The sequence below is a fragment of the Carcharodon carcharias genome, chromosome 22 (assembly GCF_017639515.1).
Source record: "Carcharodon carcharias isolate sCarCar2 chromosome 22, sCarCar2.pri, whole genome shotgun sequence".
NCBI classification, from domain to species: Eukaryota; Metazoa; Chordata; class Chondrichthyes; order Lamniformes; family Lamnidae; genus Carcharodon; species Carcharodon carcharias.
This window is the reverse complement of record NC_054488.1, coordinates 43,979,056-44,005,995: the sequence shown is the minus strand read 5'-3', so window position 1 is coordinate 44,005,995 and position 26,940 is coordinate 43,979,056. Positions and strand designations below refer to the sequence as shown.

The 26,940-nt window shown below is 42.0% G+C and overlaps 1 protein-coding gene across 3 annotated transcripts in view; it reads right to left on the bottom strand.

The window, feature by feature from the left end:
* Window positions 1-26,940, bottom strand: part of bahcc1b (BAH domain and coiled-coil containing 1b) — a 277,536-nt gene that overhangs the window by 114,140 nt on the left and 136,456 nt on the right. For all 3 annotated transcript variants that reach the window (XM_041216621.1, XM_041216623.1, XM_041216622.1), the window contains exons 5-11: window positions 23,227-25,035; window positions 21,954-22,068; window positions 19,341-19,549; window positions 13,823-13,984; window positions 9,262-9,497; window positions 6,622-6,997; window positions 1,008-1,874 (exon numbers count right to left, since the gene is read on the bottom strand). In XM_041216621.1, the coding sequence (XP_041072555.1) occupies window positions 1,008-1,874; window positions 6,622-6,997; window positions 9,262-9,497; window positions 13,823-13,984; window positions 19,341-19,549; window positions 21,954-22,068; window positions 23,227-25,035 (3,774 nt within the window). The remainder of the gene's footprint in view (window positions 1-1,007; window positions 1,875-6,621; window positions 6,998-9,261; window positions 9,498-13,822; window positions 13,985-19,340; window positions 19,550-21,953; window positions 22,069-23,226; window positions 25,036-26,940) is intronic.

Below are 26,940 nucleotides of genomic sequence, written 5' to 3'. Positions count from 1 at the left end.
CTGCTTATATGATGCAAATAGAATATTCCTGTTAGTGTTAAATCAGATAGATAAAATCCCTGAATTCAGAAATTTGACATTTGCTCCATTAGGAATTCATGCTAGTTTAAGATAATACATTTTCTCATCAAATGTTCTCTTCTGCCCTCCCAGAGGGTGTTGACTACTTGGTGGAGTCCCATGGACTCTGAGCTCCATCTGGGAGCTCAGCCAAGTGTCCGTTATTTATGGCTGAGTCATGATAGTGAGTGTTGACAGGCAACAGTCAACATTAGAGCCAAGCACAATTCTGACCTCATTCACACACTTTCACCGAAGTGTCACATGGATAGTAAGTAGCAGCAGGAAATGTGGCTGGCATTCCTTTTTTAAGTTAGGTGCGTTGAGACCAACAGTAGTGCCCCTACTACTGCCCTGGCTCAGAGCATCTAACCCAGCACACACCAAAGATCAATACTGGAATATCTGCAAAGATTTTTGAATGAGACCAAAGTATGGTCTGCAAAAGCTCCCCAACTTAAGAAAGACAATATTCATCCATAACCCTTAACCTATTTGCTGTTTGTGTAACCTTGCTGCGTGCATATTGGCTGTCACATCAGCGACTACACATCAAAACTAATTCACTGGCTATAACTACTATGGAACATCTTGAGGACATGATGTCATGTGACATTGACATAATTTTGTTCTTTCTCTCGAAGTTCTGCATTGTGTAGTTACTCCCTGGATAAATTGACTGAATAATTAGATCAATTTTTGTTTTGAAATTCCACTTCACATCTGGATTTTCAACAACTATATTCTTTTGCCAATGCCCAGATTCTTCCATTTAATTTTTTTTGTAGAGGGTGGGGTGGGGCGGAGGGTAGAGTATCCAAGCGTAGGAACAATTAAAGATAAAGATTAAATGTAGTTAGAAAGGAGCTTAAAATGACTAACTGAAGAACCATCATGAAGACACTGATATTGAACAGAGTAAAGATGAGTTAAGTTAAGGTAATTACCTTGACTGGTGCCATCACAGTTTTGTTGCTGCTGTTCGAGTTCAGCCAGTTCACTCAGCAGAGCGATTCCATGCATCCCTGAGCAGGGGTAATAGGTTGAGGTTGTAGGGTGTGAAGGTGCTATGGGGGCACTGGGAACCTCAGGCTCTAAAACAAAGAGCTCTCCCATGCTGAGGCCAGCTGCCACCAGGGCATTCATCCCTGCTATGCAGTCCAACCGCCACTTGAACACTTCATCCCTCTCTGAGGCATCATGGCGAATTTCTGAATCCTCATCTCGATTCAACTGTTTGGCTTCTTCAACAATTTTGCATTCCTGGTTTAAGTCAGTTTCAGCTACTGAACCCAAGTGATCAGAGTTCCTTACATCCAATGTTTCATTGGTTAAAGTTGTGGATTCACTGGTTGTGCGAGGTGACTTAGTCACTGAAATCTCTTGTCCTCCCTCTTCTCCTGCAAGTCCTCCATCAGTGACAATTCCCTGAGAAGCAATCAAATGCCTTGAGCATTCCATGTTTTCTTTCATAGATGACTCAAGTTGCTCCACAGTTGAATTCTCTGCTAGCATTGCATTTACTGTCTCCTTTCCTTCTGAGGTGCAGAGAACCTTGTGTGTGTTTTGCTCTACAACATCCAGGTCGTTGGTTGCGATCCGTTTGTCAGTGAGGTTTGCCTCCTCCACCATGTTGGACTGAGTATCACAGTGAATTTTCGCACCAGGCGTAAAGGTTCTGGACTGCTCTGGTTCAGCCGCCGTGGTGACGGGTTGCATAGTTTCGGGGTCCGCAGGATCAGCAGAGTGCACAAGTGGAGTAGGGGAGCTGTAGCCCATGGCGACGGCTGTGTATGTATAACCAGGCGGGAAATCTGAAACAGAGAGTGAGAAGGAACTTGTTTTATCCAACACATTAACCCCTATTGTCCGGCAGAATCTGAGAATATTCAATGTGATTTTACCAGCAGAGACAGTTTTCTGAAATCTAGGCATCCTTTCTACCATGATGGGGGAAACTCCATTTAAATTGTTCAAACCCTTCTGATAAATAATTCTCCGCGGTGATTTTTTTTGGGGGGGGGCGTATGATCCTGTTCTATAAAACAGAAACTGTGATCTGTAGGGTCTATCGGGCAATGCAGTTGCTGTGTTAAGTCCATTTTAATTTATTCTCCTTTTCACTCTGATAGATTGAACATGCCTGAGTGGACAAATCATCATTTATAGCGACTGTAATCATAATGCCATGATACTCACTCTATGTCAACCTTTTGATACCGCGCTAGAAAATCTCTTTTTGTTCAGGTGTCTTACGTTCACACGCTGTTACAGTAACATTAAAAATTATTAACAGAACAAAAAAAAAACAAAAAGTGCAGGGGTAAGTGGGAGCAGAGGTTGTGTGATGCTTGAAACTTTGAGCAAGGTTATCAATTGGTTTCTGAGGGTGAAAGGGTTAAGCCTCGTCATTGCAATGCTCTTCACCCTGAACTGATAATCTCCCAACCGATCGTACAGCTGACACCGAGCACAGGCAACAAAACAAATGTTATTACTCTGTCTTCCCCAAGAACTCTGAAGGTGCCCCTGACTTTATCCTGGTTGGCAGCATCCTGACTACCTTGTCATCAACTGAGTGTAATTAATGATATCCATCCGCCTCTTTTGACATTACCACCAGATGAATATGTATCCTTCCACCAAACTGCTTCCTTCCCAAGGACTGCTGAAGGATAAAAAGGTTCCTATCTCAAAGGTTGCTCCTCCCTTTCTCTCCAAAGTAAAACAAAAGAATTAGCAGCTGCGTATCATCTAGCCTTGAAAATTAGAAGGAAGAATGTTGGACTTTAGTCTCTTGTCTGTTTGCTAGACATAATAGCTTTAGGGTGCTGGTAAGGTACTTGCAGCTGATATTTATATGGTAAGTTGTAAGATTTAAGGATCATGTAAAGCACTTTGAGATTAAAAAAAAGATAGAACGGGAGTTTTCTATACAACATTGTCCTTTGGCGATTATTTCTCTTTTTCCCCTCCAGGGAAGGCAGACAATCTGAGTTGTGGAGCTGGATTTTCCCCACAGGACAGGGAATGGGAGTTGGGATTGGTTCTGGGTTCTGAGCCTGACACTGTGGGTTTGGGGGGGGGGGGGGGGGGGAGGGAGGTCGTGGAATTTTGACCGAGGTATCCCCTTACTTGGCATGTAGACAGGTTCCATGCCCAATTAAATGTGGCAGGTGGGCTCCTGAAGCTGGGTGGGGGAGGGGGGGGGGGGTGCATTCAGAGGCCTTCCAGCTTTAGAGGGGCAAGTAACTGAGAAGCTGCTTCAACATGGAGGCAACCTCTCACCAACCTTTTCAACACTTAAAGCATAAAACAGGTATAGCAACCAGGCCATCACTTCCGGGAGGGGTGGAGGAGGAAATCCCTCCACAGTCCGACCTTTGACTACACCAACACCCAGGTAGGGGAGGGCCTCTGGGCCTGTCTGGGGCGTTGGAACCCAACCTGCTAATGGGTGCCCGTCTCCAGGCAGTTAATCTGCCTCCATAACAAAAACAGAAAATGCTGGAAAAACTCAGCAGGTCTGACGGTATCTGTGGAGAGAGAGAAACAAAAGTGTTTTTCTCCACAGATGCTGTCGGACCTGCTGAGCTTTTCCAGCATTTTCTGTTTTTGTTTCAGATTTCCAGCGTTCGCAGTATTTTGCTTTTAATCTGCCTCCAAATGTGTCGGGAAAATCCCAGCCAGCTTCCTTTAAAGTGTGGTTAACAAGTACGGGCGGGTAACCCTGCCAACCCCGAATTCAACTCGGAAAAAATGCCCGACACCGGGAGCAGGCTTGGGAAACTGGCATGCCGCCTGGTGCCTGTGCTTTCAGGACTCGTCCGCCTCCGTCCGGTCTCAGTGGGGTCCAAAAATTCAGCCCACGGACTTTTCCATGTTAATGGGGATGAGTACTTTATTGTCGCAAGGTGCTTCAACTATTTGCCCAAATGAAAACTGGCAGATCTCACTAACTGAAAGCTGGTGAGCTTAACACTATTCAGAGTGTCCAACAGCATTTGGTTATCAGATCATCCACTCAGTAGCCAGTGGGGAATTTTCTTTCAGCTGAAAACTCAAAAGTTGTCCGTTTATCACAATACTCCTGGTAGCGTCTAGAAAATGTAAACGTATAAATACCCAAATAATAAGACTCCATTTGTTGATTATATGTCCCTATGAGCAGTGATATCAGATCATAGCTTTTCCTGCCCTCCCCCAAGGTATTGTTTTATTCCTTCACAGGATGTGGGCGTCGCTGGCTGGGCCAGCATTTATTGTCCTTCCCTAGTTGCCCTTGAGAAGGTGGTGGTGAGCTGCCTTCTTGAACCGCTGCAGACCATGTGGTGTAGGTACACCCACAGTGCTGTTAAGGAGGGAGTTCCAGGATTTTGACCTAACGACAGTGAAGGAATGGTGATATGTTTCTAAGTCAGGATGGTGAGTGGCTTGGAGGGGAACTTGCAAGTGGTACTGTTCCCATGCATCTGTTGCCCTTGTCCTTCTAGATGGTAGAGGTCACAGGTTTGGAAGGTGCTGTTGGAGGAGGGTTGGTGAATTGCTGCAGTGCATCTTGTAGATGGTACTCACTGCTGCCACTGTTCATCAGTGGCGGAGAGAGTGAATGTTTAAGGTGGTGGATGGGGTGCCAATTAAGCCCTGCTTTGTCCTTGATGGTGTCAACTTTCTCGGTTGAAGCTGCACTCATCCAGGCAAGTGGGGAGTATTCCATGACACTCCTTACCTATGCTTTGCAGCTATTGGGCAGGGTCATCTGGGGAATCATGGTGAGTTAATTGCCACAGAATTCTCAGCCTCTGACCTGCTCTTGTAGCCACAGTATTCATAGAGCTGGTCCAGTTAAGTTTCTGGTCAATGGCAACCTCCCCAAGGATGTTGATGATAGAGGAGTCAGTGATGGTGTTACTGTGGTACGTCAACGAGAGAATGATCAGGTACTCTTTTTTTTGAGATGGTCAATGCTTGGCACTTGTGTGGCATTAATGTTAATTCCACTCATCAGCTGCAGGCACAGACTGCTTCAGTATCTAAGGAGTTGTGAATGGCACTGAACACCGCGCAATCTTCAGCAAACATCCCCACTTCTGACCTTATGATGAAGGAAAGGTCATTGATGAAGCAGCTGAAGATGGTTGGGCCTAGGACACTCCCCTAAGGAGCTCCTGGAATGATGTTCTGGAACTGAGATGACTAACCTCCAAGGACACAGCAACCTTCCTTTGTGCTAGGGATGACTCTAACCAGTGGAGAGTTTTCACCCCTATTTCCACTGACTTCAATTTTATTAGGCCTCCTTGATGTCACATGTGGTCAAATGTTGCCTTGATGTCAAGGACAGTCACTCCCACCTCACCTCTAGAATTCAACTGTTTGGTCCATGTTTAGACCAAGGCTGTAATGAGGTTCTGGCAGGACCCAAACTGGGCATGGGTGAGCAGGTTAATGGTGAGTTAAGTGCCACTTGATAGCACTGTTAATGACACTTTCTAACTCTTTAATGCTGACTAAAAGTAATGGGTAATTGGCTGGATTGGATTTGTCCTGCTTTTTGTGGACAGGGCATACCTGGGGAATTTTCCATATTGTCAGGCAGATGTCAGTGCTGTAGCTGTACTGGAACAGCTTGGCTAGGGATGTGGCTAGTTCTGGAGCCAAGTCTTCAACACTACAACTGGGATGTTGTTAGGGCCCATAGCTTTTGCTGTAGCCAGTGCCTACAGCTGTTTCTTAATATCACGTGGAGTGAATCGAATCGGCTGGAGACTGGCATCTCTGATAAAAGGGAGCCGCAGGAGCAGGCTCAGATGGATCATCCACTTGACACTTCTGGATGAAGATGATCTCAAATGCTTCACATTGATATGTGTTCATTGAGGATGGGAATATTTGTGGAGCCTCCTCCGCCTGTTAGCTGTTTAACTGTCAACTACACCCATGGCTGGATGTAGCTGGACTGCAGAGCTTTGAACAGATCTGTTGGTTTTGAGATAATTTACTCTTTCTATCGAATGCTGCTTCCAGTGTTTAGCATGCATGGCTTCCTGTGCTGTAGCTTCATCAGGTTGGCACCTCATTTTTAGGTTTGCCTGCTACTGGCTCTGTCATGCCCTCCTGTGCTCCCTTTTTGTGTTAGCTTCTACCAATCATTCCCAGAACACATAACTGGGCTGTTGCCTCTGACAGAAAGACTCTGAGCTATAGAAGCTGCAAGAGTCCACATTCATCTGCCATTCATTCATCGATCAATCTTTACATCGGTCTCTCACCACTCATTTTCCAGCTGCTGCAAGTTCTGCTGAGGGAAAGGAGAACTTAGAATGGGGCATTTGTTGAAACACAGGTTCATCCACATTTACACCAGCCGCTCTCTGTCATTCAAGTAAGTATCAAGAGGTCTATAATTTTATAGGATATACTGACCAGTCCACTGCTCTACTAAAATATCTGTATCTAGTTATCCTGTCAGATTTTGAAGTACCAACTGGACTCACAATAACTGGAGCCTTTCAATTTTATGCAAAAACATTTGTACCTTAGTTAGTGTTGTTGACATACCTGGCTCAAAGTTTTCTGGATAATGTTGAGGTGGCTGTCTTTCCACTCTCTTTTCAGCTGCTTGATTTTCTGTGGAATTCTGGGAAGGAGGAGGGCTGACTGCTGAGGATTGTGGGGCAATGGCAGGATCCGAAGAAGGGCAAGAAGGTAAAGGACATACAGCAGTGGGCTGGGGGGTGGGACAGCCTGATTTGGGTCCAAGAGAAGGAGAATGGTTGCAAGGTGAAAGTTTGGCAGAACACATGCCAGATGGCAGTATGACAGGTGAAGAAAGACTCTTGGGAGAGTTTAAGGCAACTGTTTTATTTGATCTCCTATTCCTCTCTAGAGTATGTTCTTCTGCTTCTATCCGGCGTTCCTCTGCTTTCCGATGATCCTGAAGAAAAAACAGTAATCAAGTGGTGAACTGACTCTGTTAATGTCAAAGATTCTTGTTTCTTTTCGTTTTCCTATAAGTAAGGGCACATCAAATCTAAACATCAGGTTACTTAGGAACATCAGAACAGGAGTAGAGCATTCAGCTCCTCAAGCCTATTCTGCCGTTCAATTACATCATGGCTGCTGTCTTCTCACTCCATCCACCCACCTTGATTCTGTACCCCTTAATACCCTTGCCTCACAAAAATATGTTAACTCTTGCATTGGTAACAGAGAGACAGCTATCCAAATCAAATAAAGCTGCATTGTGTCAATGAAGTGAGCATTTATGTTTCGAATTTACAAGCTCCACTGGGGATTCTCAAATCTAATTTGATAGCAGCTTCTCACAACTTCCTCTTATACTCTAGAACTCCCATGGCACCACTCAATTGCTGTAGCTTCATACAAGGGAAGGAGCTGAGAGAAGACAGCCACCATCAAAACTCCAGCTGAGATTTCAGCCTTGGTCCCTATGATTGCTTTCCAATTCAGGTACGATATTACATGATTTTTTTCGACAACAAACTATTTACTCAGAACAAATGCATTGGTTTTAATTTTCCAAAGTTCCCTAGGTTCTGGAAAGGTCCCATCAGACTGGAAAATAGCAAATGTGACCCCTCTATTCAAGAAAGGAAGAGGACAGAAAGCAGGAAACTACAGTCCAGTTAGCTTAACATCTGTCACAGGGAAATTTCTGGAATTATTATTAAGGAGGTTATAATTGGGCACTTAGAAAATCTCAATGCAATCAAGCAGAGTCAACATAGTTTTGTGAAAGGGAAATCACATTTTACTGATATTTAGAGTGCTTTGAGAAGGTAACAAGCAATGTGGATAAGGGGAACCTGTGGATGTGGTGTACTTAGGATCTCAGAAGGCATTTGACAAGGTGTCACATCAAAGATTACTTCGCAAAATAAGAGCTCATGGTGTAGGGGGTAACATATTAGTATGGATAGAGGATTGGTTAGCTAATAGGAAGCAGAGAGTAGGGATAAGTCGGTCTTTTTCAGGTTGGCAACATTGATGAGTGGAGTGTCATTGAGATCAATACTGGAGCCTCAACTGTTTACAATTTCAATTACACTGACAATTTACAAAGACTTGGATGGAGGGACCAAATGTATGGTTGCTAAATTTATTGATAACACAAAGATAGATAGGAAAGTAAGTTGTGAAGAGGGTATAAGGAGTCTGCAAAGGGACATAGAGGGGTTAAGTGAGTGGGCAAAAATTTGGTAGATGGAGTATAATGTGGGAAAATGTGACCTTGTCCACTTTGGCAGGAAGAGTAGAAAAGTTCCATATTATTTAAATGTAGAGATTGCAGAGCTCTGAGGTACAGAGGGATCTGGGTGTCCTGGTACATGATTCAGGAAAAGTTAATATGCAGTATGGCAAGTGATTAGGAAGGCAAATGGAATGTTGTTGTTTATTGTAAGGAGAATGGAATATAAAAGTAGGGATGTTTTGCTACGGTTGAACAGGGGGTTGATGTGACCACATCTAGAGTACTGTGTACAGTTTTGGTCTCCTTAGCTAAGAAAGGATATAAATGCATTAGAAGCAGTTCAGAGAAGGTTCACTCAACTGATACCTGGGATGGGGGCTTATCTCATGAGGAAAGGTTGGACAGTCTGTGCCTGTATCATTTGGAGTTTAGAAGATTGAGAGGTGATCTTATCGAAACATATAAGATGCTGAGGGGAGTTGACAGGGTGGATGCTGAAAGGATGTTTCCCCTTGTGGAAGAAATTAGAACTAGGGAACTATTTAAAAACATGGGGTCTCCCATTTAAGACAGAGATGAGAAGAAATTTGTTCCCTCAGAAGCTCGTGGATTTCTGGAACTCTTTCCCCAGAGAGTGGTGAAGGCACAGTCAATTACTGTTCTTAAGGCAGGGGTAGGTAGATTCTTGACCAACAAGGGAGTCAAAGGTTATCGGGGGTAGGTGGAATGTGGAGTTGAGTCCACAATCAGATTAGCCATGACCTTATTGAATGACAGAGGAGGCTCGAGGGGCTGAATGGCCTACTCCTACTCCTAATTCGTACGTTTGTATGTACAACTCCAAAAGGAGAGGTGCCCTTTACACAGTCTGGCCGATTGTGGGGTGCTGTGAAAGATATGGAGAACTGGGGAATGAAGGTCAAAATGTAATTCGTCAAAAAAAAAAGCTACGCAGACAGAATTCATTCATTGCATTTTTTTCTCACCACTAGTTGTGAGTGCCGTTGGAGTTCAAGTGCTTGTGCCCGTTGCTGTTGCTGCTGCTGATGCTGATGCTGCTGATGCTGCTGATGCTGTTGCTGCAACATGTAGAGTTCCTGCTGCCGCAGAAGCTGGGAGCGAGGGTATACTGAAAGCTGTCCTGGATGCTGCATATGTGAAGTGGGCGCTCGCGCTGGATAAATAGGTGGCCAAAGAGAATGCGCAGGATCCATCACTTCAGCTGGAGGACCCCAGCAAAGAAAGAATCACATTTAGACAGTATCACAGTGCTATCTTCTGCAATCAAAGACACCCTGTTGTTCTGACATATTGAAGCATTCATTTTGAGATCATTTTACATTACAATCAATAACGAAATTATCTAACTGTGCAACTTAATGTAGAAACCAACTTAGTTCCTCTTAAAGTTGAATGATTTAATGCAAAAATGAAAAAAAAAAGGTTCAGCTTCAGAGTCAATCTCAATTTAGTACCCAATAGATGTCTTCAGGCGACATGGGGAGCATGTCAGTGATTCCTGACATTCATATTACAGCAGACTTTTTAATTACCTTGTTTCAAATAGTGAGATATTTGGGAAAATTTCATTGCGCAATTATGTGACATCATTATGCACCTTGTTACAGCCAATGCCCACTCCCAGATTAATTGTCACATCGGTTAGGTATAGCATTCATATAACACTGGAATGCACATTATACCGAACTTTTGTAAAATCTGACACTGCTTGCTTCTGAATAGATTACCATCATTTGGCCTCCTCAGAAATATGTACCTATCTAGTTAGCTCTCAAATTGTTCTACCTTTGCTGCCATTTTTGGCTCATCCTCTGACTTTTTTCCCATTAACTCAGGAGTCCCCAGGGCTCGGTCAACTCCCTTAATCTGTCCCTACTTCACCAAGTTTCTACCGATGATTCCACTTTAGATCCATTAACCTCCTTCAGATCATACACCCCTTGTGCTCACCAATTCTCTTGCAGTGCAAAAGCTAATCAACTAAATATATATCTGCAGCCATCCTTCAAGGGAAAATGCCAATCTGTTTTTTTTCAATTCTCCAAAGTCAGTTTCTTCAGGTATCCCTCAAGACTAGCCAATAGTGGCAACCTCTTACAATTGAGAACTTCATGCTTCACCTTTCTGATCTATCAACATCTTCAGCCTCACTATCTGCTCTGCCCTCAAATGGAGCTCCCACATCTCCTCCATATAGCTATAGCTCCCTCCAAGAAGCTTTCTTTTGACTTTCCTGTCAAAAATAGAAGACAAAACAAGGAATCTTATTACCTGGGCAATCTCTTCCTCAGTCTCAGTCTCCTGTTTTTGCTCTCTTGGTTGCACCATCTCTCTCTAGGTTCTCAATATTACTATGGTCAATGCTCTTCTGGCCCTTTCATCCTTGTTTCTCCTAAGCTGCAGATATGTTGCCTTCTGTGCTGTTCCACTTCTCTACATTCTCATTGAGAAGGAATGACATCGCACTGTGCATTTATTCTAACCTATTCTCTCAGGGGAGACGGAAATTATGGTACTCCTAATCTCCTGATATTATGCTTTCTTATGGGTGCAAAACAATCTCAAGAAGTTGAATATTTCTAAACCACTACTGAAATTGACAAGCACATTCCAATCTATAAAATTGCAAGAGCAATGCCACAGGATACCCGCTACTATATTATTATCATTTCCAGGTCATTCTTGATAACCCCAACATTAATAACTTCCACAATGATGTAAATGACCTGCTCCAATACATTCTTGGTGGATTATATTAAGATAGATACAGAATTCCATGCTTCCATCGGGAGCCGTGCTCAAGGGAAGCACAGGTCAGCAACAGAGATACAGCATTGTAACCCAGACTTTTCAGGCACACACTCCCTTTGTTTTGTGAAAAGGTGGCTTGGTGAATTTGTTGGTGTATTAGGATAAAGCCCGAGGAATGAAATACCTTATCCTTTTATTTTTTTTTATATAAACGTTCTTTGATGGGATGTGGGTGTTGCTGGCTAGGCCAGCATTTATTGCCCATTCCTAATTGCCCTTGAGAAGGTGGTGGTGAGCTGCCTTCTTGAACTGTTGCAGTCCATGTGGTGTAGGTGCACCGACAGTAATATTAGGAAGGGAGTTCCAGGATTTTGATCCAGCGACAGTGAAGGAACTGCGATATATTTCCAAGTCAGGGTGGTGAGTGGCTTGGAGAAGACTTACACTTACACTTATGTACTTACGCTTACTCTCAAGTTTCTTCCTGTGTAAATTTCTATTTTTACATAGCCTATTTATTCTAGGCTCTCCGAATTAGATTTTTTAGAACTTAAGTTCATTAGTGTCAAAGCACAGACAGTTTTAATAGGGATTCCTGTATAATGGGAACTACATTGGAAGCACTGGATTTCACCCTTCCAACAAAATCATGGCTTTCATCCTGTGTCATTAAGTTTGGATGATACCGACCTTGCACCGGGAAGCAGTAAAGTAAGGAAAATGTGCAATTTCTTTTAAAGGTCTGTGGAATCTGTAATTGGTTTTAAACATGTTTGAAATTGACTTTTAAGAGTTTGCATCAATTGTAAAGGGATCATTTGTAATTTTCCTGGATAAGAAGAAATACTGGTCCAGGTGACCTGGCAATCCTTGACCTGGAAGCAGTACCAACAGCATGGAAATTAAGAAAGAGGTTGTATGGTTGGCAGACATAAAGGAGAGCTGCAGACACAAAGGAGAGCTGCAAGAAGAGAAGCTGGAGGGTGAAGGAAATCAGCATACAGATGCAGACACAAAGAGAAAGCAGACAGGGACAGAAAGAGGAAAACAGAATACATGTGAGGAGAAGAAGCAAATCACTCTAAGGGAGAAATCAGCTTTTCTGTTTGGCAGAAAGGAGACAAGAGCTCTCGGAGACAATGTGGAAGCTGGCTAAAAATGTCTAAAACCTGGAAAGCTTTGTGAATAGCTCGGAGCTGTTAAAAAGCTGGGTGTTTTCCCAGAAGTGACAAAATCATGAACTGGGGTGTTATTAGTTGTTTGGTTGAAATGAACTCTGGGAAGCTACACCATCGGGAACTGAGAGAGAGGGGGTTCATAAAGGGGGCTGTCATAGCCCCCAGGGCTATGGGCCAAGCATTGGAAAATGGAATTAGTGTTGTCAGATCTTTGTTGACCAGCGCGGACACAATGGGCCGAATGGCCTCCTTCTGTGCTGTAAACATCTGTGAGTCTATGGGAAGTCTGCCTTGCTGATGATAATCATACCCGTGAAACTCAAGGGTAAAAGCTGAAGTCAGATAGACTCCTGGCCTGCTCTGCATGAATAAAGAATAGCATATTATGGAACTGTGCAGCTACACAATGCCACATTTCTGACTCATATTAAAATAAAAGCTACAAAATTTGGAATCTTATTGATAACTTCTTCATATGGGTGTCAGTCAGTGAATTTGTTTATTTTGGTTTTACGATTTTGCCACAAAGATCGTAACAGGGTTCAGGTTCAGGACCCTCAAGTTATCGTTCCTCCACTCAATGCCAACAATTAGAAATCACTGATTAGGAAATACATGACACAAGTTGATTGGAAGAATCTACTTAAAGTGGATACTATAATCTTAGGTCATATGTAAAATCATATATTTCTGTTAGGGGGTTGCTTTACTTAATTTATACCTTTAAAAGTGGATGCCTGAGAAGGCTGTGATGATGTTAAACACAAAAACATATGGATCTGATTTTCAATACATTTCAAAATATGTTCTGATTATACATGTCAACTGAAAATGATATGGAATTAAATCCAGAAAAGGAGAATTATTTGGCCATTCTGGGGTTTGAAAGGGAATACATTTCACCTCTTCATGACATGATGAACTAACGGTAGTCTATTCTTCCATTGCTCTTTGCTGTGTTTACTGTGACACCTCAACACAAAGGACAATAGGAAGACCACAACAAGCCCAATTTACCTGGAGTTAAAATAAAACTAGCAGAGAATAAAACACACTTTTATCAAAGTTAACAGGCAAGGGTTCATGGGAAGGACCTCCTTTTCCCATCTGGTCTTTATTATGCAGATCTTTTTAAGTCCATGTAATTTTATTGTTATAAATTATAAAAATAGGAAAGGAAATATCAATTGTATTGTTTTATCATTGAATCTCTTTCACATTATGGTTTCCCCGCATTATAATGTTCATCTTATTTTTACAGAATTACACCATGTGCCTGCTAGGGAAAGAGAGAAAAAGAAAAAGAGAACATGTATTTAAATATGTCTTTACACATCCTACAGGCATCCCAAAGGGTTTCACGAACATGGACATTTATAGTAAAATCAGGAGATGTGCAACCATAGTAAAAGGGATGGGGAAGACTTGCACATTTTCAGGAAAAATGATCTTGATACCAGTCAAAATTTATCAAGATCTATCCGTTTAATCCTGTTTAAAGAATATTCAATGTTGAATACATCAAGCAAAAAAAGGGTCAGAATTAACAAATGGATTTTATGCCCCTAATCTGCACACCCTTAATACATTGCATTACCGAGATGATGAGGAGTTGGGTGTGGTGCTGGTGGCTCGGTGGGAAGGATAACAAGCTGGGCTGAGGGATCTTGGGAAAGTGGGAATACTGTCTGCATGGCACTTGGCATCGATGCTGGGAATCCAGGTGGTAGATTTGAATGCAGAGCTGGGTGACCGATTCCTGTGTTGGTGAATAAAAACAAAACAGATCATTTGTAAAAAAAAAAATAAGCTGAGTAAAGAAAGGTTAAAATGTACATATTGTGATGCATAATTACAGGGAATGAACTGCTCTGGTCAATACGTGCAATCTCAAGCACTTACTTTTTAAATGCATCTGTGTCATCATACAAAGCAACCAGAAAAATTCTTCTCCCATGTATTCTAGCATTTGTACAGATTTCTCATCTTCAGCTATCACTCTGTAGTACGGTGCTGATTCTTCCTAAGCTAATAAAGTGTCTCACAGCAATAACACCAAAGGAAGAGAAGAGAATATTTGATCCATCAAAACTCTCTCCTTTCACAGATCATGGACACTGTTCTATCAGCTTCCCCACTTACTGCACATGAGGGAAGGTTATGTAAAATGTATTCTGGATATCCAATGATGTTTGCGTTAGTTTTAAACAAAATGGGAAAGGGGTATTGCATTATTCTAATATAAACTGAAGGCTCAATGGAATTTAAATGAGCTTGAATCATACGCTTATGCACCTGGGAACAGGAAACATCAAGTGCGTACACTGGAAGGGCTGAGTTAACCTTGCCGCTTTCCTAGCCTAGTTCACTTTGAATGTTATCAAACCTCAGTGTACTGCTGGCCACATGGCAAAAGTGTCATCAGCAAATTTTATATTACAAGAATGTGCATCCTCCATATGATTTATGGTCAATTAGGCTGATTGACTCATTTGATGAATTTGTGAAGGGGAGTATAACGAGAAAGAAAGTAATTTAGAAGAGGAAGGAGAGACACATATCCTTCCACAGGGAGTAATGACAAAGCAAAATTATGGGATGATGTTACCACAGTAGCAGTACCTTCCTACCTCTCCGCCTCCTACTCCGTGTTTAAAACCCATCGCTTTGGCCAGGCTTTTAGACCCCTCCAACTATCTCCTCCTTTGGCTCAGCAACAACCTTTGACATTTCTATTGCCTTGGGATATTTTTCTACATTGAAAGCGCCTTATAAATGTTTGCTGTTATTGCTGGTGCTAAAACTAGAAATGCCAAAGTGAAAATCTACCCAAAGTCTGTGCAATAACATTTCTTCCTCAACGCTTTCAAAACTATTTGTTTTTCCAAAGAGAATTTTCTCGTAAATACTAAGCGGACTGCCAATTCCTCTGGTGACTTCCACCTGCCATACTGGCCACTTTGTATGTGCCATAATTTTCTTTTGCAAAAGTTCAAATGGTCTTTATACAAGGGATATGATAGTTTATTGGTTACAGAACTGAGCGAGTAATTCAGGGGCCTGGACATGTCATCCAGAGTATGTATGTTCAAAACTGACAATGGCAGTTTGAGAATTTGAATTCTGTTTAAAAGATCTGGAAAATAGAATGTGGTATAAGTGAAAATGAAGCTGTCACGATTGTTGCAAAAGTCCAATTGATACACTATTGCCCTTTATGAAAGGATACCTGCCAATCTTATACAGTTAGCCTATAACTGCCCTTTAAAGTAATCTAGGGCTGGGCAATAATGACCTGCCTTACCTGTGACATCCCACAAATAGTTTTAAAAAATTATAAGGGGAAAATGAAACAAAGAACAAAAAAATATTAACAAATCAAAAGGAAAACAAACATCAATTGTTGAATAGTCCTATAAAAATCATACCTTCAGAATATGTTTTTTAAGAAATTAAATGGAAGGCTGAAGAAATTGGTAAGTACAATTATTAAAAAATAAATCCATATAAAAATAGGGGATAAAAACAGAATGAGTCACAGGGCAATTATAGAATTAATCCAGTTTTCTGTCGAAATCACACATCATCCTGTTCTGCATCACCTCTTACACAATGAGAATACATTGACAGTTTCCCAAAACATAGAAAATGAAGATTAAAATAATAGAAACATGCTGCTATATGTAACATTTCTTGCAGTTGTCGTTGAAAATGGATGACTAGTTTTACTTTTCCAACAGGTGAAATGATAGTTCAGCGTAACTACTTTCAGTTAAATATTTTTAACAAATGAACACAATTACCCCGGAAAAGAGATTAGTCCCTCGTCATAAATAAATGTACTTCAGCAATTTGATCTCATCAGTTTAACTACTAACAATAATAATTGGAAAGATATGGTAATACTGCCCTGTTGGAATCTTCTGGCAATTATTGGGATCAGTTATAATAACACAGTGGGTGGGTTAATGCTACTAGGTGGTACAGAGGAAAATACAACTGCTACTGATATTCTGGAATGGTTTTTTATGCATAATTTTATGATATTTTCACCCGTTCTGCCGTAGAAGATTTGGATAAACTACAACACAAGGTAGAGACTGAGACGTCATTAAAAAAAGATATTTTGATCAGTGATGTGCTGATTCATGTCGCAATTCATTATGTGTCGATGTGTTTCCACATGGGTATGGTTTCTGTTTGCTCGGCCTAGAGGACACACCCTGCTTACCCAAATCCAAAGAGCTTGAAGACACTCGGCTTAGGGAACCCCCCAGAGGAAACCCCCAGAGTGTGCAGGAATATTGTTGAGAGTTTTACCAGTTAAAACTATGCATTGCACCAGCATTGAGGATTGCAAGGTTTCCCCGCTGGTTGTTCAACCTGGGCCACTCTGCCTAGATGGGCACAGGGCAGCTCCATCCCTTCGGGTTCCAGCAGTGAGATGGGCTGACTGCTCGACTGTCCATAGTACCTTAAGTACCAGAATCTGGCTTTGCCATTGGATTGCCACAGGCCTTAAATAAAGATCTTAAGGATGTTAGGTGGTACGGTTGTCACTCCAATCATAACACAATTTCCATTGACATTTCAAGATAATACTGGCATCAGATAATCACACTACTGATTCCTTGTCTGGGGAAGCTCAAGTAATTCAATGAATCAGAAATGTCTATGAAAGGCAGTGGTAGTCCATAATGCAGCAGAAAACAAATCTATTATACTGAGTAACAGAACTTAAAATATTCCCTTGAATTGGAGAAGTATTTGGAGTACATTAGTTTAAAACGAGAATCAATTTTATGCCCGCATCCACTGATTTTTAGCGTGTTAAATTATGAAAGGTTATTAACTGATGAAGATGGAGGACAAGAAACTAAAGTATTATACATAAATTTAAAATAATCACAAAATGAATTAAGGAGCAAATTAAGAAATGTCATCACACTGAGAGGATTAGTTTTTGTAATTCTCTACCACAAACCATTGTTGAAGCAGGGTCCATAAATTATTTGGAAAGGAAATTAGATAGTTGCTTGAAAAGAGGAATATTAGCGTATATGCAGAGAGAGCAGGAGAGTTGGATCAGAATTAAATGCTCATGCAGAGAAAAACGACAGTGCAAACTGGATGTGTCAAATGGTCTGTCTCTGAGCAGTAACATTTTATAATTCTTTATAGGGTGCTAAAATCCAAGACATATTCTAATCATCTGTTTAGGGTACTGTTCAGTTATTAAAAACAAAACTCTTGTGCCTGATTCATTTTCGACATTCCAGATGCTGCATTTCCAAACTGAGTAATGAGCAGAAATGCTTTACTTATGTATTGTACACTCCAGCAAAAAGGATTATCCCCTGTACAAGTGGTAATCAGATACTCCCTCGCATCTAATGACTGGATTACTTTGGCGGCAGATGTAGGAAGATATGAGAGGGCCCATTTTGGAAAGCTAGAATTTGTAGAACTGCTCAACCAAATATAACAACTTTGAGAATGCTTTTGCTTTAGGAAGAAGATACCACCATCATTAGTACAGATGGGTTGGCTTAGGTCAATAATAGATTTTGACAAACCCTTCTTTTCTCCTGTCAGTTTGGCTTTGTGTATAATAATATTGACTCATAATACTTCTATCTGCAATCTATCTTCTCGATGTTTTGTTTGTGGAGTTTCCAACACTGTTGAGTAAAAAAGTGAAAAATGCATGCAAGGAGTTGGTTGACCATGGCCTGAAATTGAGGATGTTCATACGGTGACATTACATTCCAAACCATTTGCAAAGAACTGAGAAGGGGTTGACAGCAGCACCATTTTAGTTTTCCAAGAAAACAAGTCGGAACTGCACCTGATAGGGAAAACACCGCACTCAGGTGGCACCAAGAAACATTCCTTTCGAGGCTGCCCCCTTTCTTTACTGCACAGATTCAGCTTCTGCATTCTGCATCAGTGCCCCTGCATGCCCCTGCGGCTCCCTAAGCCTAGCGTCTTCCAAGCTCTGTCAACTTTGGTAAATAGGGTGTGCTCACTACATGAGGCATAAAGTAACTGTACCCATGCACATTTTCAGTTTGATTAGGAACTCTTGTGACTAATTCCTTTGGAACATGTATATATGTTGGCAATCTCATTTGCCTGGATAGAATTAAGGCAAATATCAAGTCTGAAGTCACAAGATGTCCTCACACCTAATTTCAGTGGCTGGAGACAACTTCGGCATTTGTATGGCTGTTTTCATGTGGAAATTGGCCTGCGTACGCTCTAAGCAGCTGACAGTACCAAATGAACTTCCTGGTTTCCTTCACACTTATATGCGTTTCAAATGTAACTCCAGACTTTCATTTGACAAAGGGTGTCTTTCATTTTGTGACTGAAGCATGAATAATACGTTATTCACTTTCAAAATATGGGGTTTTATTTTTGCTCCATCCCAACTATAATTCTCCATAAAAGTTGCTCATCTCCTCAACAGCTGCATCAGATGTCAGAATGTTTTCTTGGGCTGTTGTAACCACACATGATTTCACCATTGGCTTTTTCTCATGACTGGTTCATTTGTGCTTTTATATTTTACTGTAAGTAACATATTTGTGTGGTAACGCTCCTGTCTACCTGGACCAAAGCACCTTCTCATTTAGCGAAGTACTTTCAATTCTTAAACTTCTTCCATCATTACATAGATGGAATTAACGATAGATGAGCCAATGTATATTCAAGCTTAGAAAGATGGGTTGATACATTGATAAAAATATTTAAGGATATCAGCAATACAGGTGTTTACAAGGTTTATATTTCCCATACGGGCAACCCCCATTTAGTAATTAGCAATAAATGCACCATGACTACCTTTTTTAGCCATGCATTTCTTCAACTCATTTTTGTTGATTTTTTTTTCCTTTCACTTGGTATTTGAAATACAATTTCATGTAAACAAGCCAAAAGTTGGTAAATGTGAACCTCACTATCTTGTTTTAGGGGTAAAAATAACAAAAGAAATTGTCCATTGTGTCAGCTGTGTATTGGATACCAGTGTGAAAGGTGCTCTAGTCATGGGTCAACTTGAACCCATGAACTTGGACATTGCTCTTTCATAAATGTAAGATGGCAAGACTGACCGTATGAATGCCCACCCATCCACACGGAGGGGCTGCCTGTCCTTGGAAGCCAATGTGGAGGCGTAAGGTGAGGATGTGCATTGGGATCAGTTCCTAGTTGGTTGGCTTGTAAAGATGACCCTCCAGTGACCATCAGGTTTGGATTTAGATCTCCAGGACAACCACTAGATGGACGGATTCGTGCAAACTCCACAAGTTCCTTGTTTTCTCTGAGTTCAATGAAAATGTTTTAAGTTAGTGACAATCAAGTCATCTTTGTCATACAAGGAGCATTTTCAATGCATTGAAAGCAGCAGTTCAAGGAGAAGACTCACCTTCAGCTTTCCAAGGGCAACTTAGGACAGGCAATAAATGTGAGCCTTGCCAACGATGCCCATACCCCAAGAATGAATTTAAAAAGTACCAAGTATCCTTTTCATAATTTTTGATACTTGGAAAATGCAAAGATTTTGAAACCAGCCGCGCTCTCCTTTTGGGATCTCACTGCAATGACGCCCTTTAATCTCTAGATCTAAATCCTGCTCCTGTAATGAAGCAGCAAACAGACCAAAAGTGGAAAAGTGCAGACTTTATTCCTATAGGCTGGGTTTTATTTTTTTTGACAGATACTAGGCTGGATTTTCACAGTCAGGGAGTCTCCGCAGATCTTTAAAAATGGCAGACAGGACCCAATTCCGGGATTCCCTGCCCTATTCCTGGCATCCCCAATTATCGTCAGCATAGGATAAGGGTGCAGGCTAGTGTGGGTCACAAGCCCACACCATACACTCCTGACCTGTCCAGCTCCATTGCAGGGATCGGCATCCCCTAGCCCACTGCAATTTTTGTGGAGTCAGGCCAGTTGTGCAAGAAGTTCTGGTTCATGGTCCTTCAGAGTTATCATGAACCATAGGCTGGATGAGGGAACCTTTTGAAAGGCAAGTTCAAAAGGTCTTACTCATGCCCACTATGCCCCGCCACCCATCACCAATGGCCCCTCATACCCTCTATGTCAGCCTATGCCACTCCACCCATTCCCAATAGGCCCTCATACCCTCCATGCCAATCTATGGCATTTCCATGCCTATTCACCCAGTATACATTTTGCACAGAACCAATGCACCCTATAGTAACAATGGCATTGTGGAAAAACTTTTAAAAAACAGTTACTGATACATAACTTTCTTTAAAATAAACTGCTTTTACTACAGCCCTATAAAAGCATCAATCATCCAGGCCTTCAAAGTATCAACAGCAGAAACTACAAGCACTTGATCCTCTTTATCTTGCGGAAATAAACATTGTGAAATTTACAAAATAGATCTAAGAGAAAGAGCTGTCAATCAAGCATTTTTTTTCCCTTGTATGTAGTCTGTTTCAACAGGCTAATGGATGTCTGGACTCTCAGCCAATAATATATAATGAGGTTTAGCTGAGAGCCCAGACAGGGTGAATGGGCACAGAAGTGTCATAGGTTCGCATGGAGGATATGAGAGGCCATGGGAGGTGGGTAGAGGGGCCTGAGGTTGCATGAATTGGCATGGATGGGCTAGGGGGAGTTTGTGGGTGGTGAGGGGTTGTGAGAGGTGAGGGCTAAAGGGATTTACTGGTTTTATTATAACTGGGACAAAGTCCCAGAGCACTGAGACAGGGCTTTTAACCATCTTGCCTTGACATTTAGCTGCCCCTTTGGCTGCCTCCTAACTGTTCCCAGGGACAGTGGGCCCAACTCCGGTTAGCACCCAATCTCCACAAACCAAATTTCCTGCCTTTGTGGGCACTTTCTCCTGAGGCAGGCATACTGAGAGGAGATTTCCCGACCCCGTCTACCCATCTCTCAGGTGAAATTCCAGCCCATGGATTCCCCATGTTGTCTTATTTCTATGCCCATTAGTAATTTGTCACCAATTAGCTTTCTCCACTTAGAAGCTGAAATAATCTGGTCTGTGGACCTCACCACAGCTACAAGCATTTCCATTTCACAATCTGTAAGCTAAAGGTGTAATTTATGTGAGTCAGGCCGGCCAAACATTCATTGTCTCATCCTCCATGAGATGGAACATTAATTTTAGCTGTCATGCTGAAAACAGACATCTTTCGTTCAGCTAAGGGTCTTCCACCAAGTGTAGAAGCAACCAGCGCTACTCTGGGATATGAGCATCATAGTCCATGAGTCAAGCACATAACCAACCAGCCCTATGAGTTTTAACTCTCCTTTGCAGTTTTCCTGACGCTGAAACTCTGCAAAACCTATTTTTTTAATGTGTACCCCGCTCCTATAATAATGTTGAAAGAAATAAATCTATGGAACCTATCACCATTTCTTAATTCAGGATTAAAATTATTCAGTTTAGTTGTGTTAGAATGATACTCCAATCAGATTACCGAAATGTTGAAAGTTTTCGGCACAGAAAGAGGCCACTTGGCCCATCGTGTCTGGCATTTGAAAGGATACTGGAGCAAAATGGAGAGCTGTAGAAGAAACCTGAACTCTCAAGCTATTCAATAAATCACAATAAATTGGCAACCAATTCTGATCATCTGGGCTCAGGTTTTGGGACACGACAATAAAAACAGTGTTAACAAAAACAGGTCTACTCATTTAATGTTGTATTAATCCGTGAACGGCCTTACCGAAGTAAGTGGTCCCTTTCCCTGTCCAAACGTGACAGCCCCATTCTTTCCTCACGGAAATGATTGTTTTCTTCCTCTGCTTCCAGGTCTATGACGTAGGCGGAGCGCGATGATCCTGCAAAAGATGAAGTATCATTTGCAGCTAACCGGTGCCAATGAAAAACCCATGCCAAGTTCATTACAGTGGTACAGCTTAATAGGAGTTCCAGCCAAAGCAAATGCACGTCCAAATGAACTGTTCTAATTGTCAAATAAAGGTATCCAATGAAAGTTGCTTCTATTTTCTGACATTTAATTTGCACTGTGTGATCGGCAACGGCATTAGCATAATTTTAGGTCAAATTTCAAATGGAATGTGTGATGCCTTGTGGAAGAGTTCTGATGATTTACTTTAGATGTTTATGGAACTACTTCATCTATAAAATTTCAGAGAGAAATTTTCAAGTTCCACATCCAGTTTTTGCTGGATCAAATACTTAAATGACATGGTGGATGGAAAATTATAATGAAGGAATTAACTTTCCGACACTGAGATCCTTTACAGGCTTTATAAGAAATACATTTTGGGTCAAGCGTCTACTCAAAGGCAATAAAAACTAAAAACTAATAACGAATTGATAATAGCAGAGAATTGCAAATATATGTGGAGTTCCTGTTCGATTGCAACTTGAGGTGCTCTGAAAATTTCATTTATATTTTCAACTGGATGTTTGATGTGCTCCTATAAGTGATAACTCACAGTAGGTGACATTCAAACAGGCATATTACAACTCCTTTGGGGATCTAATTTTGGACACTTTGTGGTCAGTTTTAACAGTATTCAGCACAAATTACCTTCACATTGGAAGTGAGGACTGTCAGTCCAGTCAGACTGTCAGTTAACGTCAGAGTACAAGATCAGCAATGAGAGCTGTGATTCAACTAGGTTGAGCTGAACAATGTCATGTTTTCATAGCCTCAAGTGAATCACTTCAGTCTAACAAACATCTGAAGCTGAAGCAGCCAAAGCAAGAATTAACCTGCAACTCAAATACATAACTATTCGGGGAATTAAAAACTGTGCTATCATGGCATGTAAAGATAACACTGTATTTGAAATATTCCCAAGTAATTTGTCACCAGTAAAGATCGGTGACAGACTGGATAGCTTTTACCAGCATTCCCATGGAATAATAATAACAATCAGATTTATGAAAATAATGTTACAAATTAATCCAGGTTATTAACAAAAGCATTGTTTGACTACTTATTTAGGTACTTAACAGTATCCCACCTTTTAAACCGGGAATATGCCTGTGTTGTCTGCTGGACTCAGCACTACAAGGCAGTTCATGCTTGTTCTGGTTGTCTTTTTGTCTTGCAACTGCTACTGCGATCCCAACTGGCGGCTGCCGTACCTCTCCATCGCCCTGAGATGACTCACTTTCCCTTCCTTTGGCACAGTCTGGACGCTCCAAATCTAGGTTTGATTTCCCACTTTGGAATTTAATCTCCTGATGGACACAGCTGGCCCGAATGTTTCCCAGACCTCCGAAAGGGGTCTTCTGCCCAACAATCAAAGCCTGCGTGCCGGGGGGAAAAGAGCTGCTGTATTTTAGTAAACTCTTCATGGCCGAGACTTCGTCGGTTTGACCTAACATGTCTTGGTTTAGCACAGACCCTTGTGACAACATTGCCGCCTGCTGTAAACTTGAACTAAAGGGGTCAAGATAGGAGTTTTTCCTTTCTTCACCCAATGGAATCTGAGGGCTCTGCCATGACGGTATGTGAGATCCATTGTAGCTCATACAACTGAGCTCCGGTGGCCTTCTCTTCATCTCTGAACTACTTCCTATGTGCTCCACCTCAGGAAGCTTATGGTGCTGGTGCCGTATCCTGGCCACTTTTTGCCCCTGTGAGTCTTTAGAAGCTTTCTCATGTGCATCACTGCCATGTTCCCGATCCAGCATGTAACTGGAATGGGTGAGTTTGGCACAGCATGTCTCCAGCTCCTTCGAACAGAAACAATCCTGAGACTGTGGCATAACATAAGTGCTACCTTTCCCTGAGGGGCCCTTGGCTGCCTGAGGTGTGAAGGGCATCACCATCTGTGCACCAGTGCTGCTACCACACTGTTGTTTGGATTTTATGGCTGAATTGTGGGGCCAATCCATTCCTTTCCCATCTAGCTTCAGAGATGTGTGCGAGTTAGGAACTGTCCCAATATCAGACCTCTCTGTGCTTTTGTCGTGTGTCTTCTCCTTCCCTATGTTCCTGTTGACCTTGCAGTTTTCTGCAGTGACTTGAAACAGTCGACTTTTGTCACTGAAGTGTCCCACTGAAGGCACGTACGTAGGCCCAGTGACCTTGAGCTCCCTGCCGGCCTTATCTTGAGGAGGGTAAAAAAGGTCTAAGTTGGAATGAACCTGCAAACAGGGGAATGTTCCAGAGGCTGTGCTAGATGATGAAGGAATGTTGGACAGAGAAGAAGGAACAGAGTACGCAACAGAATGGTGTGGAGTTTGCCAACTGTCCGAGCACTCAACATGCATTGGACCAGAGGGACCATTTTCTCGGAAATCCCTTTCAAACCTTAAGCTCTCTTTGGTACACCTGCCTGGGGTATGAATGTCCATTTGCCTCGGTAAAATCCCACCAATATTAGTGCAGCTTGCTAATAAAGTCTTATTGGAATCTCCATTCATAACTTTGGAGTTTGTTAAACAGCTATTTAAGTGTTTATTTCTGTTTTCACACATGCTATTATGCATATTTGTTATGTCGTCTTTGCATCTAACGTCTGGCATCAGGGGCAGCACGATTTTATGCCTGTCTTTTCCATCTTCTTCTGAATGTCTCTCCTTGTGTGTCCTTTGACTGTTCATTGAATTGGCTTCACTCTTACTCATTCTTTCCTTATTAGGTTCCTTCGCAGTTAGGAGTCTGTCAGTTTCCTTGATCGTTTTGTGGGAATGGCTCATCTCTCTGTCTCGGCTGCAGGAACCAATGGGATGGCTGGGTGCCGCTCGGGAAATGGAAGGAAAACTGTGATTGGTTGAGAGCAAGGTTGGCTGCCCGGGTAAATTCCTCAGATAGAAACCATCTGCAAGTTGAGAAAGACCACGTAAAGTTAGTGTATGATAATATATCATCGTCAGTAATGACAATTCCTCTGCTTTCTTGCACAGCTTACCTGCTGCTAAACTCAAAACCCTCATTTTTAGGTCACTCTGTACCATTGTATGATGAATAGTTGTTTGCTTATATAACATATTTTGCCTGAAAATTTTACCTGCCATTTTTCTTCTTCCCCTTTCTTCCCTGAAGGCACAGACCTCTGGTGCTGGAGGATAATTCAAAAACATCTAGTATCTCGCTCAAGTGGCCATTACTCATGTGTGAGCTTTGATGGATTTCTGAATGCCTGCTTCCGGCACATACTGAGCAATCCTGGGGGTGCTCCTCAAAGACTTGTCTTCACCATGGACAGAAATATCATAGGAAGCCTACCCGCTATTTCCTAAAACACTTTCCTGATGAACAAGTTCCTGTGTCAAGGATGTACTTTTAGAAAACCAACCCTTTATTAAGTTCAGTCAGTTTTTTGACCATAGGAGGAATCACAGACAAACCTAGCCCTGTTTTGAGCAGGACTAAACAGGTACACAACTCCAGCAAGAGCAGGGAAGCCTAGCCAATTTATCCTTCCCTAACCTGGGACAGTAAGGATAACTACCAACTCCTGCCCAGCCCAAATCAGTTAATTCAGCACGGACCAGGATTGGAACATGAATGGAGAAGGACCTGGCATCAGTTTTTAATTTCCTCTATGGCCTTGCCCCTCCTTACCTCATCCTAACATCCTCCGGTTCTACAACCCTCCAAGACCTCTGCGCTCACCAATTCTGACCTCTTGCGCATTCTCGATTTTAGTCACTCCACCTTCAGGTTCCTGGGCCTTAGGCACTGGAATTCCCTCCCTAAACCTCTCTGCCTCCTTACCTCTCCCTCCTCTTTCAAGAAAATCCTCAAAGCTACCTCTTTGACTGAGCACCTGGTCATCTGTCCGCGTGTCTTCTCGTGGATTCGGTGTCAAATTTAGCTCAATAATGCTCTGTGAAGCATCTTGAGATCTTTTACAGCTTTAAGGGACTTTATAAATACAACATGTTGCTATTGTAAAACTGGGCTTGCTTAAACCAAAAGCTGCTTAAAGAAGAGTTGTGAAAATAAAATTGACATTGAAGACTTTGGTACAGAGGGAATTATCAGATGCTCAGATAATAAATGCATCTAGTACTTTGCTGTTTCTGTTCTTGAAGTGTTTAAAGCAAATTTGAGTGTGTAGGAATGAATTTGATCCACTACACATTAGCCCAATACCAAGGAAATACTTGAGAGTTCTAATACCCCTGGACAACCATGTTAAATTTCAAATCTCTCACAGGCAAACCAATGACAGAACATATATACCCTAGGCAGGAGACAGTCTGCCCTCCTTCTATATGGCCTCACAGTGAGTTTTGATCCTTTCCTCCACCATTGAGGGATGTCAGTTATATGAAGCACTAGGGAAGCTGGACTTGTCCCTCGTGAAGCAGTGGCTGGGGACCAGGGAGGGGGAGCCGCCATGTCCCAGCAGGAGGTCACGCTGCGGAGCTACAACAGTGAGCTGGTTAAATGTATCGAAGATTTGTGTACAAAAAGAGAAGAAACCCAACCAACAAATCTTACAAGAGGAGAGGGAGAGAAGGATAGGCTACAGAGTGATATCCGCATTTTTAATAGAGAAATTTGCCAAGGTCAATCCGGGTCTGGCGCGCAAAATGACAACCCGAAATGAATTTGATAGAACTGCTGCAAGAGACTGAGGCTGCTCATATGAAGATCCTCGAAAGCTCCCAGACACTGGGGACTGTCCTGAGACAGGAAGCAGGGACCCTGAATCAAGTCAATGAAAATGGTGACAACAAAAATTCCTGATTTTTGACAATCAGCTTCAAAGGAG